The following is an 18,412-nucleotide window of genomic DNA, read 5'->3' on the forward strand; positions in this document are numbered from 1 at the left end:
GTTGTGACAGCTTAGTCAAAATACATTAAGATACTATTTGACCCAATTTATATAATATATATATATATATATATATATATATATATATAGTGATTTCATAGTGTAATTTAGGTTAAAACAATGAAGAATAAAATCACAGATATGTTAAGAGTAATAAATATTGGTTAAGAGTTTCAGATAAATACATTTACATAAATACTAAAATGAATAAATAAGTTTATGGGTAAAATACATTGTTAAAAAGTTAAACGATAAGATAAGATAATCCTTTATTAATCTCACAATGGAGAAATTCACTTCTTATATTTGGCAAGATCACTCAGGGTGTGCAGAATAGACCAGAAAAGTGCAGACAGTTAAATAGTAAAAAGAGGTATCTTATGTACAAAATTATGTAATTAATTAAAATGAATAAAATTTGTACACCAAAGCACATTATTTAATTTTACAAATAGAAATATTTAAACATTGTAGGTTGATTTAAAAACATTAAATAGCAGAAAATTAATTCATTTAATAAATAAAATATTTAAAATAGGAAAAGATCAAGTGGTTCATCTGTTTAAAAACATTTGATTAGAGCTCATTCTTCCTTTCTTTATTTTTCATCCTTTTCTTTAAGGTTTTCAACCTGCTACAAAACCTACAACAAAACTGAATAAACTTTTAAAAGCTGAGGTGATCTCACGTCTTACTTGTTCTCCATCCATGTTCTTTCAAGCTGGACAAGCATTGTAGAAAATAAGCTTAACAAGTATCTGGTATGGTATTCTGCAAATTAAATATGATTTAAAATTAAATATAGATTAATTAATTGATAAAAGAAGTAAAGGAAGTTTCTCACGTTCTACAATCATAAAAAGATAAATTATAAAACGCGTGTGTGATTTCCCTGGTTTAATTCTATGGGACATCTGTATGATGTTTGTTTGTTGTTTTTTTTAACTAATTTTTATATTTTATTTCATTTGGTGTATTTTTCCGTATTTGAAAAAAAGAAAAAAAAATGAGGCCAAGATTCATGGCTCCACCCTACAAACACCATAAAAGTTAACAAAAATCCATGGATCGCTTTTGATGTCCCACTTCTCTAGATGATCTGCAGTGACTTTGAACCCTGTCAGTGAAACGCCCTAGGAAAAGTGTGTTAACATTGGACTTTTGTCTCATATTAAATTCTCTTCACTATGTAGGGGGTGCTAGTACGCCACTGTCCATTTTTCCACATTGAGCTGGTTTAGGGGCTGGAGGTTTAACAACTGATTCATAAATGTTTGTTTGGTTCCTTCTCTGTGTTTAATCTCTAACTGTTCTACAGGACTCTGGAAGCCAGAACAAAGTGACACCTCAACGTTCTCAGGACCATGAAGCTCAGCCACAACAAAGAAACAAATCTAAGAGAAAAACTTCAGAGCAAAGAGTTCAACAGCAGAGCCAAGCTGGAGTTAAAGCTAAACATACATGTGACCAGTGTGGAAAGAACTTTAGCAGGAAATCATACCTCACTAAACATCAAAGAATCCATTCTGGATCAAAGCCATTTAACTGTGACCAATGTGGTAAGGCCTTTAGCTGTAAATCACACCTCACTGTACATCAAAGAATTCATTCTGGATCAAAGCCGTTTAGCTGTGACCAGTGTGGAAAAGCTTTTAACCAGATATCTACCTTAATAAGTCACAAAGTCATTCATACTGGAGTTAAAAAGTTTGAATGTGATGAATGTGGAAAGACTTTTAGTCGATCTGGAACCCTCAGTCTACATGTCCTCATTCATCGTGGAATCAAAGCTCACAGATGTGAAGACTTTCACACATAGATCACATTTAACGCTGCATATGCAGACTCACTCCAGAACAGAGTTGTATCGCTGTGACCACTGTGGGAAAATATATAAACACAAACGAACCCTCATCATCCACCTGAGATCTCACACTGGACATGAAGTGTGTCCCTGTGACCAGTGTGACAAAGTTTTTACAACATATCAACAGTTAAAATCTCACCAAATCAGCCACTCATCAGAAAGACCTCATAAATGTGACACATGTGGAAAATCTTACAAGTACAAATCTCACCTTAATCTCCACCAACGAGTTCATGAGAAGAATGTTTTCAGATGTGATGAGTGTGGGAAGACCTTCAGCACTTCATCTGTTCTCCACTCACATCTCTGTGTGGATGGAGACATGGAGCAGGAATCATCTTCAGATCCCAGCGACACACGGATGGTGACGACACCTTCTGGTTCCAGTGTTGGACTGAAGAACCCAGAGATCAGGCTGCACAGGATTCCAACATAAACCTGCTGTCAGCTGGAAAATGGACACCAACAGTTCAGGAAGTTGTTGATCTTTGAAGGTGTGGTCTGAAAGAAAAGATCAATACAATGATCAGTTGGAAAGGAAGCAGGAAGAAGTTTCCCTTTGTTCACTTTCTATACAGGATATACATTCTATAGCTTCTGTATTCATACATGATGTATATGAAGAATGATTCACATTATTATTATTATTATACACTAATGACAGATTCTATATCAGGGCTGTCAAACTAGTTTTAGTTGAGGGTTCAAATATGGACCAGTTTAGGGTCCAAAAAGCTGCAGATTATAGGAAAACCAGCCCTAGTTTATGAGTGACTTTGTTTTAATTTTCTGAAATGTTTGGGAATAATTTAGGAAAAAATTGCATAACTTTCAAAAATTGAGAGTTCCTGCAACAATTTGAGTTTAAATTAACTCCCATCATGTTATATCAGCATGGGAAAACTGTGAACTCTGCTAATATTGTGGAGTTCGCTTAAAATTATATGTTTTTAGAGGAGTTGTGATATCTACAACTGAATTAGTGAAAACGTGGATAATTGTAGAACTTATTAACTGTCATTTTTACTTTCTCCTGCAGGCTGAATTAGATGCTCTAAAGGGCCAGATATGGCCCCCAAGCCTTCAATTTGATGCACATTCTATATAAAGACAGTCTATGATGTCCATCATGTGTTTGTATACTGTACATAATAATCATTAGTCTATAAAACTATAGACATTCTAATAGATGTAATAATCAGATCCTAACTTGTAGATGAATATACATGCTGTGTTAATACAGACCATCTTCATCATGTACCTTTGAATCTGTTTCTTTTCTCTGTGTTTATAAAGGATTCATATTTGTAATGAGTTTTAAATGAGTATCTAATACATCACATAATAGTATTTTCTTGATTTTAGATGTGATGTGTTTATATAAAGTATGTTTTTCTACAGTTGAAGTGAATGTGATGAAATGGTTCCTGACAGGGAAACCCTGCCTAAAGCCTGTGAATGGATCATGCAGTGTGCTGAATGAATATCAGGGGAAGGGGAGCCCAAAGTGTCCAAACACTCCCATTTTATCACCATATTTACATTTCTATCAACTCTGTGATTACAGCTCATAGATTTATTCTAACTCTGAAATGTTCTTTAATCTGTTCTTTAGCCTGTCCAGCCTTTCTTTAGAACTTACAATGTTCTATGTAACCATGATAAATCCTAAAGTTCTTCTTAAATCTTCCTTCTGACATAAAGTTTGAATCAATGTAAATGTAATGATATCAAATGTCCAGTGAAGCTTTGTTCCTTTAAATAAAGACGTGTTATTGTCTGTGCTGGATTTCTTTGAACAGAGAAACATGTCAGAGAGAGGGAGAGCTTTTCATTGGATAGCACATAATCCTCCATCAAACACACATGGTTCCCATGAGAAGAACATCCACTGGATGGATCTAAGAACAGGAAGTGAAGGTTCCTCTGGAAACTGAGTGTTTAGTGAAGCTGAAGGAGTTTAAAAATAGACTTTTAGAGTAACCGCTGCTTTCACATCCAGTCATGATGTCTTTCTAACAAATTCTGATAAAATGAGTCAAACAAGTGCAGAATTCTTTAGTTTGAGATTGTTTCTACATTAATAAGGCTTTTTATTTAAATGTAGTGTTGTATCAACATCTGAGACAGTGAAAGAGTTCCTGTTTTGGTTCTAGAAGGATATGAATTATTCCCAATGAACAGCACTGATTAAAAGGGGGCGGAGTCTCCCTGTATGTGGACTCAGAGTGGAGGTGTGTCCAGGTTAATCACATGTCTAAGTGTGTAAATGAATATAATATAAAGTTGTATATACAGAACACCAGGGTGGTGCATTGACACACTGAAGAACACATTAGCTGACATGTTTCATAACTCTGATGATTCAATAAAATACAAAGTGTTTGGAGTGACTTCATTATTAATATTATGAATCCAAACAGACACATAAAGACTTGTGATGTTATACATCCAATGTACAGCTGTGGCCTGTTCTTAGTCATTCTAAAGCCAAGCAGAGTCACATTAGACACTGACACATCCATCATTAACATTTGGACACATTCAGCTGATTGGAAAGTAGATGGAGGATTATTTAGAAGTGATATCAGTGAACAGCTTCCAGTTACAAACCAGAGCTGGGCTTAGATCTATCAATGTGATCATCCAAACAATGTCTATGATGTCTTAACTTTTTTTGTTGATATATTTTGTTAATACATATTTCATGAGTAATATAGTTGTCTTTGTCACATTTTATTTGGCATGAGTAAATAAACTAGTACAGTGACTATCGGAAGTATGTATTCATATAGTTGGAGCTTTAGTAGAGTCATCATTTATGTCCAAATGAGTATGTGTTTGAAGGTTGGATGTACAAAGAGGTGTACTGTACATACTCTGCACTCTCTAGTGTTATAAATGGGTTTATTTGCAGGTGCAAAATAAAATAGCATGTGCGATTTCCCTGGTTTAATTCTATGGGACATGAACATGATAAATGTGTTTGTTGTTTTTTTTTCTTTACTCTTTTATATATTTTTTTGTTTGGTGTATTTTTCTGTAATGTATGTTTTTTTTATGTGTATTTTTGTATCTTTCTGTTGTGTTTTTGTGCATTTTTTGTATGATTATTTATTTTTTTTTTTTGCCTTTGTAGTGTGATTCTGGAGTCATTTTGTGTATTTTTGTATAAATATTTAGTTTTGTGTATTTTGAGTCATTTTCATATTTTTGTTGTCGTTTGGTGTATTTTTCTGTAATGTATGTTTTTGGAGCCTTTTTGTGTGTTTCTGTCATCATTTTGTGTACTTTTTGTGTAAATATTGTTTAGTTTTTTTGTTTTACGTAGTTATGTGTATTTTTGTATTTCTAAATTTGACATAAAAAGCTACAAGCTCTTCAGGCAGATGTTGCCAAATGTGTGAAAATAACAGATGTTTGCTGATGGCTATGGTGGAGCTTCATCTTCAGCAGCATCTGAAGCGGCCACAGCCCACAGGTGATGATGGTGGAGGTGGTCGTCAGGTGGATGAGGGGAAGGGGAAACAGGAGGAGGAGAGACCCACAACCTCCGCAGGTGAGAGTGGAGGGAATCTGAACTACAGCTAAGAAGTGATGAACTGTCGTCTACCTGGGTCAGATATCAATCAAGATTGGGTGTCACTTATTTTTGTTGTGCTTGTTAACTTTAACACAATCAGTCGTTAGAAGTAGGCCATTTTATAATTTAGCTAGCTGTGCATGCTGGGCAAAAAAAAAAAGATTTATTGAATTTATATATAATTATTATTTTGCAAATTTGAGTTTAAAAAAAAAAAGATGTATTTTTTTTATTTTTCCCACCAGTTTTTTCGGACTTTTTTCGCATTTTGTCCTTGTGGGTTACCATAGCGTAATGTGAGCCCGCCCCCTTTTTGTTTACATGTGTTTACTCTTTGAGTAGCTATATGTGTGCCACAGGCATGTTTATTGTTTTATTTACAGGGTCGCTGAGAAGAGTGAACTGTTGAGAAAGTTATTTTGTAGCCTGATGAGGTAAAATATAATGATCAAAAACTCATTATAATGTATCAGATAACATTAGATTAAACTTTACTGTCATTGCACAAAGTACCGTCCAGAGAAAACGTTTTGCATCTAACTTGAGAGAAAAACAAGTAAAGAATAAGAATTAGTGCATCTTAATAAGTCTTAATATATAAGACACTAGGTGGAATAAATATAAGAATGAGGTATTGTTTATACAAACAGCTGTTTTCTTCCAGCCTTAACCTCTCACTGTCTCTTATAGGATGATGTCACTCATTTTTGGGAGCCTGTCGTTGTTTCCTCTCAGTAAGTACTGTATAGAATACATGATTCAGCTATTTTTCTAGAGTGAACATATCAATACTGTGATCATCTGATCAAGTCCATCAGGTGTTTATTTCTCACCTTTCTCTGTTTGTCTCCTTACACTTTTTAAAGGTTGCCATGTCTGTGTTACTGCTGTGGAGGTCTAAGGTGACTGTTTATTGATGTGGTGAGTACATAGTCTGTGAAAATATCACTTAATCACAATCTGTAATTTATACATTTTATTATTCATCTCATCTCATGTTCCTCTGTGTCCTGTTTTCAGGATCCCATCATATGTTGTTCATTGTTTGTTCAGGAGGTTCCTCTAAGTAAATACTGTATAGAGTTGATGACGCAACTATTTCCCACATTTTTCTAGATACCAGTACTGTGATCATATGTCCATCAAGTGTTATTCTTTCTCACATTTCTTTCTTTGTCTCCTTTCACTTTTTAAAGGTTGCCATGTATGAGGAAATATTCTGTGTTGATGTGGTGAATAAATAGTCTATGAAAATATCACTAAATCTGTCATTTATTCATTTTAATATTCATCAATGATCATGTCTCACTTCTATTCCTCTCTGTCCTAATTTCAGGATCCCATTATATGTTGTACATTGTTCAGGAGGTTAACTAGACCAAGCAGCTTTTAGGTTTCTGTTAAGTACTGTATAGAATAACAGGACTGGGAGGATGGTGTAGGTTTAAGTTTATTAGACATGTAGATTTACACCAACAAGACAGTGTATAAGCATTGTTACAAGAAAGTTTGTTTTCATTCATAGGCTTCATTGTCTTTCCATCAATACCTGGTGTGTCCCATCACCTAGTGTCCACCTGGGGGCGGAGCCTGCACTTCAGTCTGCCTTTGGGGGCTTTTTGACCATCATCTGTGTCTCTGAACCAGTGGGTGATGATGAACAGTATCATAACATTAGACACAGGTCCTTTGCACTATGGGAGGACAGTGTCTTTATCTGGACTCCTGCTGTTCTCCTTCCTCAGAGTCACAGCCTCCTCTGTCTGCAGGGCTCAGCTCAGGGGGCGGAGCCTCTGCTGCCTGAGCAGCTGAGATCAGTCTGTTACATGTTCCATGTCCTCTCCTCTATGTAGCGCTGTTTATAAGAGTAGAACATTTATTTTCCTCTATAAACAAGATGGTTCACCGACTTAGTCGTCCTCCTAAGACACTCATCATGTCCCTCATCGTCTCTGTTTGCTCTGTCTGAAGCTCTGCAGCGCGTCACACACACTTTACCGCTTCCTCAGCAACCACACGTCATGAGTTGTCATCACATTTTGATTGGTTGATGTGTGTTTTTCACCAATAGGGAAGAGGTGTATTTTTTGCTTTCAAACACTTTTGCTTTGTGAGAGAAGGTAGAACGTCCCGTTTTTACTCTTCGTTTACACACTGAACGCAACAAAAATGACCAGGAAAAGTGCAGCGTTTTTAATCTATCATAACTATTGTTCTACTTGTTCTATCAAGATCATTTAAAAACTAGTTTATAGTTTTAACAGTTTAAATTAACACTGTGAGGCTGCATCTGGTCGCTCTGCTGTCTTAAATCAGTCATGTGATCAGGATGCGGCGACGCGTCCATCGACTACAGAGGGTTAACTCACTTTTCTGCTCAGACACAGAAATGGAGGTTGGTGAAAGGAAGAAGACACACTGAACCACAAGCCCAGATCCATGTAAAGGTGGATAATAGATTTTCCTCACTGGTGAATGGGAATGAATAAGAGTTCTGTTCTAATGAGAACAACACAAGCTAACAGCATGGTGAAGACTGAGAGAGCTTCAGGAAAACAGAAGCTACATCAGAAAAAGAGGGATCCTCATACGCTGATCATTGGAGATGAATCTGTGAAAAATGTTCAGATGATTATCAACAAAAATGTAAAAGGTTCTTTGTTTACCTGATGACATGGTATCAGACCTGGAAGGAAGAGTTTCCACACGTGAAGAATGTTGTGATTGATTTTAGAATAAATGATATCAGGAAGGAGCAGTCTGAGGTGTTGAAGAAGAATTCTGTTTATTCTTGTTGGAAATTGTGAGTATTTTGCAGAAAAAAGTGTATATCAGTGGTTCCTTACCTCCAGTTCTCAAAGGAGACATGAACTTCTCTAGAATGTATTCTCTGAATAAGTTAGTGTCTGCTGCTTGTGCTGAACATTCACACATTCCTCTGTGATCAGCACCATGCTTCATTTCCTCTGATAGTTCTGGTCTGTTTGTGATATGTGAAAGCTCACTAGAACTCTGGTATGGAGCAAACAAGTGACTCTGGTCCTCTATAAAATGTGGGTCTAGGTTCACCTCAAGTGAAGCATGATGTGGTTTTTAATCATGTGAGAAAGTAAACAGGACCAAATATAGAACTTTATGTTAAAGAACAATACACACACCTCATAGAGTGTCTCTGCTGGCTGTGAATCCTTGAATTTGGTTGATCAGATGAAATAAGACCCAATAAGCTGTGTTTCTAATGGTTAGATGGTTAACAATAACATAATACATAATAACATTTTCATTAACAAACTGCTAAGATCTGGCCAGTATGGGGCTTGAACCCATGACCTTGGCGTTATTAGCACCACGCTCTGACCAGCTGAGCTAACTGGCCTATGACACTGTAAAAATGTGTAAAAATATGGTTACGAGCAGTGCGTTACTTTTTACAGTAACTTGTACTGTAACGCAATATTTTTTTAAAGAAATAACGCCGTTACCGTTACATGATGCTGCATTTGTCCGTTACTTTGCTAGCTGCGGTGTACTTCCTGTTTACAGTGGCTCTACATATTTTTGCGGGACGCCGTGCCAATCACGGTAAAACAGAAGAAGAAGAAGAAGAAGCAGCATTGTCAGCATGTTTCTGTTTACATCACGTGCACCAATCATAGCGAGTCAAGAGCAGGACGAGCTTCTCAGAGTGGAAATACGCATATTATTTTACTCATTTGTCTCCAAACGATGCATCGGTGAAGCGCTAAGCTAACGCTACATTGGTGGATGTGATGGAAGCCTCTGCACCGAAACAACAGCGTATGGATTTTAATGAACTGTGACTGTTGAGAAAAATGCTGTGAATTTGTTTTTCCACATTTATTTTTATAAGCATTTTCAACAGCAGAATGTGCACCTGGAATACACACAGCTTACTTTACATTACTGTGCTAAGGCTGAAAAAATACTGTTTAAATTTTGGAGCAGCTGTTTTGTGCTTTATATGCACATCATTTATGGTTGTTTTATGGCAGTTTTTGTAAAGCAGAGTTGGTCAAAATGTATTCCTAATGTTAATTCAGATTGCTTTCATTTATTTATTTTAGAAGGTTTTTTGTGTTTATGTTGAACATTATTGCTAGTTTTTGTACTTAACCTGTAAGGGAACATTCTAAGGCTAAACACAACTGTTTTATGATGCTGAAGCCACTTTAATTTTTAATAATATTCAGGTTGTTTTGTGTGTTATTTATTTCACAATTCCTTGTAATATTTACAGTTTCTGCTGGTCTCAGATAAATAAACTGGTATTGAAAGAATACTTAGTGTTTCAGTCAGATTGGTGTTTGTAAAGATTAATACTGAGCAGAGTTTAGTTCTGTTAATGTAAATGATTATAAACTGTAGGGTTGGATACAGTAACATTTCATTTATCAGAGATTTTTATACAAAACAATGTTAATACAGGAGCACAGTTGATCAACAGTGGATTATTATATTATTACAGCACTAATATGAAGCTGTACGGACACAAATGACCCAAAATAAATAATACATTCTTTCATTCTAAGTAACTCAAAAGTTACTTTTTGCAGTAACGCATTACTTATTTCAGTAACTCACACAGCATTGGTTACAAGTTAAAGCGCTTACGGTTCAAAACACCTAGAAAGTGGGGAGTAGACAATTAAAGCATGATATAACATCTGTAGCACAGCTGGCATGTGGTTAAGATACATGGGTGTTTGTTGAGAGCTGATTGAACAAAGGCTATTGATTGGTAGCCTTTCAAATTGGTAAAAAAATAAATAAAGATTTGATGACGGAGTTGGAATTCCCTCATAACTGAGGACCAAAATAAGACCACACACTATCATAACTGTTGACATTAAGATGGAACTGTAAGAGAAAAAAGTTACACCATGAGATGGATTTTTAGAGCCCCGCCCCCAAAACTTAAAAAAAAGCGATGCCCAGTTGTACATGTAAGCGGTGTAGTGTATATCTGTCATGTGAAAGATCGTCTATGCTGTCACACACAGGGCCTCATATCTCAGAGGTTAGAGCACTGGTCTTGTAAACCAGGGGTTGTGAGTTCAATGCTCACTGAGGCCTTTTCTGGCCTTGTGGAGTTTATCACTGGTTGTGACTCTGATAAGATGCTTATTCTAAGAAAAAAAACTTAGTTTTAATATAGATTTAAGTTTATTTCAAAATGAATCAATTTGTATCAAGAAACAGCTTAATCATTTTTCACTAATACTGAGTCAGTTTTTACTTAGATTAGTTGTTTTCTTCTTGTTCCAAAGCTTTCATTTGCAAAATTAAAAAAATAAAATAAAATAAAATTTAAAAAAAATAATAATTTGTTTATAGTCAGTATATTTCACTTATTATTGTGCTGGAGGAAGTTTGATTTCAAGTAATTTAATCTAATAATCATCCATTTCTGCTTATTTTAACGCTTTAGAATATTTATCAGGACCTTCTTATTTTAAGATTTAACATATTTTTTCAATATTTCTTGTTTAGTAAATTTAACTTGCTGCATCCTGATTAGCAATCATTTATTAGCTTTAGGTTTGGACCAGACGTGGGCCACACAATACTCAGTCTAGTATTGGTCACACCCAAAAGTATCGCTCAAAATACATACAGTATATATAGAACTGTACATAGAACTGTAACATGGTTCCCCAGTTTAGCACTAAATTATAATTTTTATAGATTTTTCATGGCAATTACTATTACAATGTAAATGATCTGAACTCATTTCTAATGTAATTACAATTACAACAGCAACATAATTTTTAAATTACAATTATACCATCATTTTAATTCATGATCACTAGGGATGCAACGATTAATCGTAAGGCAGTTAAAAATCGATTCATAGGTATCACAGTTCACATCGATGCTCTGAAAAATGAATCGCAGTACTTTTTTTAAACAGCAGAGGCCACTATCTATTTATCCTTCCAGAGGTGTTGGCGACGGGCAGAATCTGCTACTACTTTCTTTCTGGCCGCCTTCTACTCTTAAACATGTTCATAAATGATTCCTTACCCCTTTAGCACCAAAAGAATATCTGTAATATTACGTGAATATCTTTAAAAGTCACGTTTTTCTATTAGCTCTGTCTGCTAGCATAGCATCTCTTCTTCACCGGTAAATTAGCTGCATGCCAACCGACCACTGGGTTACCAGCGCCCTCTGCTGGTCCAAACAAATCTGACGTAAGAGACAGTGCAGAGTGTTTTTTTTTTTTTTAAGTCCAATTGTTAAGGCACAAAATACATTTTCAGTTGCACTTTTAAAAAGAAAAAGAACTATTATGTAGTTTTGCATTGTTTACTAGAGAACCAGAATTTAAATTAATAGGCTTCTTCTTCATTTGTATTACTCCTTTATTTATTACATTCAAGATTTATTTTTAGTTCAATTGCATTGTTTTGAATAGCTTATCAATGGATTCTTTTAACAATCAAAAATAAAAGGAAAATAGTACAGTATTTTCTAGTTTTTTTTTCCCCCAAAAAATAAAGAAATATTTTTTAGTCATCATTTGTCTACAGTCCCATTTTGTAAAATAAATCGTGAGAGAATCGTATCGTGAACTCAGTATCATGAACTCAGTATTATAAAAATGACAAAAACCAAAAATCACCCAAAATCAAAAGTAAGGCTAAAGCAACGCATTTTTTTTGTGAAAATTAAAAAAAAAAAAAAAAATTGAGTTAGAACATCATTAGACCCTAAAAACTATGGCAAATATAATGCACACACGTAAACAGGGCTAAGAAAGCAGTAAGGCCCAAAAAATTGCGAAAAACAAAAATAACCCAAAATCAAAAGTAAGGCTAAAGCAAGGCATTTTTTTTCAAAAATTTAAAAAAAAAAAATCATTAGAGCCTAAAAACTACTGCAAATATAAAGCACATACTTAAACAAGGCTAAGAAAGCAGTAAGGCACAAAAAATGACAAAAAACAAGTCTTTTTTTTTTTTTTAAATTTCAAAAAAATAAAAATTGAGTTAGAACCATCATTAGACCCAAATAACGACTGCAAATATAATGCACATACTAAAACTGTGCTAAGAAAGCAGTAAAACACAAAAAATGACAAAAAACAAAAATCGCCCAAAATCAAAAGAAAGGCTATATAGCAAGGCATATTTTCTCAAAAATTTCAAAAAAAACAAAATTGAGTTAGGACCACCATTAGACCATAAAAACTACTGCAAATATAATGCACATACTTAAACAGGGCTAAGAAAGCAGTAAGGCACAAAAAATGACGAAAAACAAAAATCACCCAAAATTAAAAATTAAAAATTTTCTCAAAAAAAAAAAAAAAAAAATTGAGTTAGGACCATCATTAGACCCTAAAAACTACTGCAAATATAATGCACATACTTAAACTAGGGTAAGAAAGCAGTAAGGCTATAGCAAGCAGTAAGGCTATAGCAAGGCATTTTTTTTCAAAATTAAAAAAAAAAAAAGAAAAAAAAATTGAGTTAGGACCATCTTTACACCATAAAAACTACTGCAAATATAATGCACATACTTAAACAGGACAGGTGGAAGTCTTGATGGAGCTGCCATTGGGGCCTGTAAAGCTGGAAGACCCTGCTTTAAAATATCCTGCTCCTGTGCCTTGCACCGCCTGCAGTACCTATGAAAACACAAAATAATTTATATGAAAACAAAAGTTTCTACATTGTAAAATGCACAAAAAATGTAATCTTGCTTTTGATGTGATTTACATAAGACAAATATGTCCCTGAGGCCTTAATCTGGAATATGTAATAAAGTTTCATAAACAACAAAAAAAAGTCTCATAATTAGTGGTCAACAAAATCAGCTCTACATAAAATATGTCTATTTATATAAATCCTACTCACCACTGTGAAACTGTTGCAGCATTTACTTCAGGCAGCTGTATAGTGGTCTCGCTCATCAGCCTGGCGTTTGTGACCACGCACTCCCTGATGTTTTTTGCGTGCGTATCACCACAGTGTATCTTGACAGCTTCGTTCCCTCACAGCGCACAGTGCTCGGGTAGATGGCAAAAAGCTTGACAAAGATCGCCTCAACCACTCTGTTGCAGTCGGGCCACTGTGCAGGACTGTGAGCCCCGATGAAAGACCTGTAGTTAAAAATAATGTATGCTTTAAAAACATTACAATAATGTGTGACTTACATTATATTTAACTTTTTTTTACATAACCCAGATATTGTGTTTTCCTAGTTTATTTCACCTTTTGGTGCTCTCCACACCTGGAGCCACAATCTTCTTCGTAGCCCGGAATCGTCCCTTGCTCAGGCTGGTCTGGTGTCGAGCTGGGTAGACAGTTTTTTTTTTTGTCATACTCCCCCAGTTCCTGCCACAGAGCAATGACCTGACTACATTCCTCCTGAGTCAGCGCAAGACGGTGGTCTCTTAGTCCAGCCAAGTAATCAGCCAGATCCTGCACTGCGCCATACCCTTCAATGTTATCAGGGCCAACCCAATCCTAACAAAAACAAAAACAAGAAAAAAGAACCACTGATGACAGCAGTGCACACTCATCAATCCAAGCTATTGCAACTTTTCTTTGTTTTTCTTTAAGGTAAACAACTTCTTACATGGCATGAGGAGGAGTGTGGAGATGGATCAGTAGATGGCGCTGATGCTAAAAGAAAAAGACAAGTATTTAGAGTAAAACATTTTAAATTTAAAAAAAGAAGCAAAACGTGAGATGTTAGAAACAGTTGTGTAAAACTCACTAGACTGTTCTGCAGGAGAAACTGTTTGTGTGGAATGGGGGAGCAGAGCGGTCACAGCAGGTGAAGGAGCTGCAGAAGCTGATGATGAGGCGACATGTGACTGAGTCACTGGCAACAGAGGGATAACGGGGGGAATGGGAGGCACAAAGGCAGTAGCCTGAGGAGATGGAGCTGCTGAGGAACCAGGAACAGCTGCAGATGCTTGTGAGGCGAGAAGTGCTTGCTCTGCCTCTAGTGTGGGTACTGTCATGTCCTGAATTCAGTTCTGTGAAGCCCTCATCTATCTCAACTTCAGTGGTCTCAGACTCTTCAATGACCACTTTGTAGTCCTGCAGAACTTTGCCAGTTTGCTGATAGAGGTATTCCACACCTAAAAGCTCACCTTCAAAATGATGATTTAACAAAACAAGACAAAAAAAGAAAAGAAAAAGCACAAACAAGAACACAAAAAAAGTTAAACATTAGATGAAAGCATAAGTTGAAGAAATCAAAAACAAACAATCATATAACAATAATCAACCTGTGTATTGTCTTGGCCCGACATAAGGGATGATCTTTTCGCCCAGAACCTCCTCTGCTAGGGTGATAGCAGCATGACGGAGCAGATGGTTGTATGAGCACGACTGCTCATCCTTTGATGCTGCCACAGCCCGGTCCTCATTCCACCTTGATAGCCCATCCAAAAGATAGGCCTGGAAGAAGACATCACTTGCCAGGATCCCTATAAAGTAATTCAGAAAACAGAGAATAAAAAAATATTCATCATACATATTGTTCCAACAACATATTTCTGTTTATAATCATTAGAAGACTTGCAATTAATCTGATTCTTTAGGATCCGTCATGTTATATTTCAGTGTAGTCACAAAATACTTTTGTAAGAAAAACAAAAACAAATAAAGTATGACAATGTTTACCAGGGATGAAACGGTTCAGGTGAAGATGAAAAGACTCCAGTGATGTAGAACCTCGGGCACAGCGGTACGTGGGCAGACGGTGACCTCCCTTCAGGACATTTCCCGTCTGCAGGTAAAGCTGGATCCCTTGTGGATCCTGGATGCAGGTGACATGTTTCTTCTGGGATTTAACGATTTCACTCATTCTTGCTGAGTTTATCAGTGGGACTCCCAGAGTGTCACGACCGTTGTCACCATCCAAGCCCTGGATGAGCCTTTCAATGAGAACCTGTGTCTCCCGAACACCGCGGGTGGTCCTCTTGCAGTGCAGGGCAAGCTCACTTTGGCTGATAGACCGGAGCACATCTGCCTCAGATGGAGTTCGGCCTTTAGCTTCTAGCTCTGACTGCTTTGCTATTTTCAGAGCCTTCAGGTTGTCTTCATCCCACATGAAGATGCAGTGGCTGAGGAGACCCATGAAAGTGGCATACAGCTGGTGGGAATCAGTTGTGCAGCCAACCGAAAACCTCCTCATAAAGTGCCAAATGTCGAGCCGGATGTTCAGATGTTTCCATTCTTCGAACATTCTCCTAAGAAAGCTGTTGCCACAGCAGTCTTTGTCGACATAGAGCACATCAGGAGGAGGTACCCCAGCCATCCTGTATCTCCTGACCAGCCCGTCAATCATTGGCCCGAGGCCAAACCCCTCACTGGCAGTGAGCATAGACATTATGACCTGTCCATGCTCATTTCCAACATTTGTCACCCAGGTCGCAGTTCCAAAGCTCCTCCCTGCAAGTTTGCGGGCAACTTTTTTCGTAGAGTCCATTTTTAAAATGCGGCCAAGTTGGGACGTGATGGCTGCTTTAATTTCTTCCAGCCTCTGAAGAACATCCTGGGCGTACACCTGCATCAGCCACCTGTGTTTAGGAACAGTAAGCATTGCAGGTGTGGGTGGAAATGTCACAGGACTAATCAGACCCTTCTCCATGGCACTCTTCACTCCTCTGCAGTCTGTCAGGTACTGCACCGTCTTCTGCAGCCAGATTTCAGAGTGACGCTCCTGCAGCTTCCTCTGAATCTGACTGCTGCTGTTTCCCAGGCCTCTCTGGCGCATCAAACTCACAACCTCCATATCACAAGCAAGTTTGGATGTTAAAATGGATGGAAACTGCATCCTGTGGCCAACATCAAGCTGTGAAATGATGCCATGGCTCCAGCTGATGACCTTCCTCTTGCATCTATTGCAGGCAAGATATTCAGATGCCATAAAATAGATGGTGCATAAACTCACCACCTGTCTGATCTTCTGATGCAGACCAGCTGAATACAGGAGCTCTTTGTGACAATCTGAGTGAGGACACATCAGCTTTACTTGCCAAAGCTTTCGAGGCATCCAGAGGAACAGAGGATGGCTAAAGTAGTTCTCCAGCCGAGGGACATTTTTGGCCTACAATGGCACCTGTGGAGGATACCACCAAAGTTTGTCCACTCTGTTAAAGTCCAACTCCAGGTGTCCCTGTGCTGTCCACTTGAACAGAGCCTTTGACATCCACTTCTGGTCAACTTCAGGGAGCGTCTTTATCCAGCCAGCTGGAAGACAGACTCTCTGTGCTAAAACACGCACAAAAAATGCAAAAAACATAGATCGATCAATCAATCAATCTTTATTTGTATAGCGCCAAATCATAACCAATGGTATCTCAAGACACTTTACAGTAGAGCAGTCTTAAGGACGGACTCTTCATTTTATGGATGCACACATATGCATATATACGTATATACACATACATATGTATCCCACACCCAACATGAATTCATCATGGCGGCAAGGAAAACCTTCTGTTAAGCAGCAGGAACCTTGTGTGGATCCCATTCCTATGATGAACAGCCATCCACGTTATGCTGTGTTGGGTGTGTGCAGAGGAAAGGGTGGAGACATAGTTGTTGAGACTCTGTAACTCCACACTAAGGATCCCACGGACCTGCAAGACAAAAGCCAGAAGGAGTACAGGAGCAAACACACAAGGGAAGAAGCAGACATAGAGGGAGTGTTAGAGAGAGGAATGGGACCCTCTCCGGTCCCTCTCTAACCTAAATGACCTCTCTCTTAACGCCCTCTCCAACCTCTCTCCAACCGAGCATGCCAGACCCCCCCGGCAGTCTATGCCTATTGCATCTTAACTATGAGCTGGTTCCTAACTAAAAGCTTTACCAAAGAGGAATGTTTTGAGCCTAACCTTAAAGGTAGAGAGATTGTCTGCCCCCCGAACCGTGGTTGGTAGATGGTTCCAGAGAAGTGGGGCCTGATAACTGAAAGGTCTTCCTCCTATACTACTTTTAGAGATAAATGGAATAGATGAAAAATTAAAAGCAAATATCAACATAAACAAAATATTTGAAAGCTTCTGAAATAACATATGAATGCAAAAGACATAAATACAAAGGAGGTACATAATTAAATTTATTTTTCATTTATAATGTAAATGCAAAAACTAAATGAATAAATAAAATCAATGATCAAAGACTGATATTTTTTTTAAAAATAATGTAATGTTGACAAACTTGTCGTTTGGGCCTCTTCCCATCTTAAGACCTCTGCCAGCAAAGTGATGTCATCAGGCTCAGACACAGGTTTGCCGGGGGCAGATGAGGAGCGTCCAGGGGCAGAGGAGGGTCCCAGGACTGCAGAGGTGGATGGACTTTCCTCCACAAAGGACGATGAGGGTACAGAGGCGGGAGGAGTTGAAGCGGTGGGGCTACTGATGGTGGACGAGGGCTACGTACGTGGCTGCGTCAAAGCTACCAAAAAAAGAAAAAGAAAAAGCATCACAACTACTGAATGGCAGACAAATAATAAATTAATGTATGTATGTATGTAACATGTAATCACATGTTTCCTTACATGGTCTGACTTTCATTGGAGACACCAGCCTTTTCACCATCTTGGTTAAGTTTTGCTCGCCTTTCCTGACCAAGAGGGAGGACAGGGAGGCACCAGAGGAGCATTTCTTAGGAGAAGGCTGTGATCCTTTACTCTGAATAGAGCTCTGTTGTGTGGTGACTGTCTGCTGAGACTTTTTCTCAACATACTGCTCTTCCTTCATAGCAACAGCAATATTGCCTGAAGGAAAGAGCTCCACATACTCCCTGAAACACTGCTTATTGTGGGCATGAGCTGTTGAATCCTTGCTGCCTCCTGTGGGATCCCTCCTCATAGCAGCCACAAGGTAAGCAGCATACCCGAGAGCATTCTCCAGCACCCACTTGAAGGTCTGTCCGCGGAAAACACCCAGTAAGTGTTTTCTGTTGGATGGA

The 18,412-nt window shown here is 37.6% G+C and overlaps 1 protein-coding gene and 2 non-coding genes across 3 annotated transcripts; 1 reads left to right on the forward strand and 2 right to left on the reverse strand.

The window, feature by feature from the left end:
* Nucleotides 1–8,752: 8,752 nt before the first annotated feature.
* trnai-aau (transfer RNA isoleucine (anticodon AAU)) lies at nt 8,753–8,826 on the reverse strand. Its single transcript has one exon. It is a non-coding gene; the product is annotated as a tRNA-Ile (tRNA).
* Nucleotides 8,827–10,471: 1,645 nt separating this feature from the next.
* trnat-ugu (transfer RNA threonine (anticodon UGU)) lies at nt 10,472–10,544 on the forward strand. Its single transcript has one exon. It is a non-coding gene; the product is annotated as a tRNA-Thr (tRNA).
* A 2,452-nt stretch (nt 10,545–12,996) lies between these two features.
* LOC114460690 (uncharacterized) lies at nt 12,997–14,448 on the reverse strand. Its single transcript, XM_028442610.1, has 4 exons — nt 14,199–14,448; nt 14,058–14,104; nt 13,691–13,945; nt 12,997–13,104 (listed from the first exon to the last, which is right to left on the reverse strand). Exons 1-4 carry the CDS (start codon nt 14,446–14,448, stop codon nt 12,997–12,999), a joined length of 660 nt encoding a protein of 219 aa, XP_028298411.1.
* Between the last annotated feature and the right edge of the window lie 3,964 nt (nt 14,449–18,412).

This window comes from Gouania willdenowi, unplaced genomic scaffold (assembly GCF_900634775.1).
Source record: "Gouania willdenowi unplaced genomic scaffold, fGouWil2.1 scaffold_60_arrow_ctg1, whole genome shotgun sequence".
Taxonomy (NCBI): Eukaryota; Metazoa; Chordata; class Actinopteri; order Blenniiformes; family Gobiesocidae; genus Gouania; species Gouania willdenowi.

Excerpts from the sequence above, each read along its gene's own strand:
- LOC114460690 (XM_028442610.1), bottom strand. The coding sequence starts at position 14,448 with ATGACAGTACCCACACTAGAGGCAGAGCAAGCACTTCTCGCCTCACAA. Across the intron at positions 14,105-14,198 it reads TTCTCCTGCAGAACAGTCTA|CATCAGCGCCATCTACTGAT; the intron begins GTGAGTTTTACA and ends TTTTTCTTTTAG. Across the intron at positions 13,946-14,057 it reads CACACTCCTCCTCATGCCAT|GATTGGGTTGGCCCTGATAA; the intron begins GTAAGAAGTTGT and ends TGTTTTTGTTAG.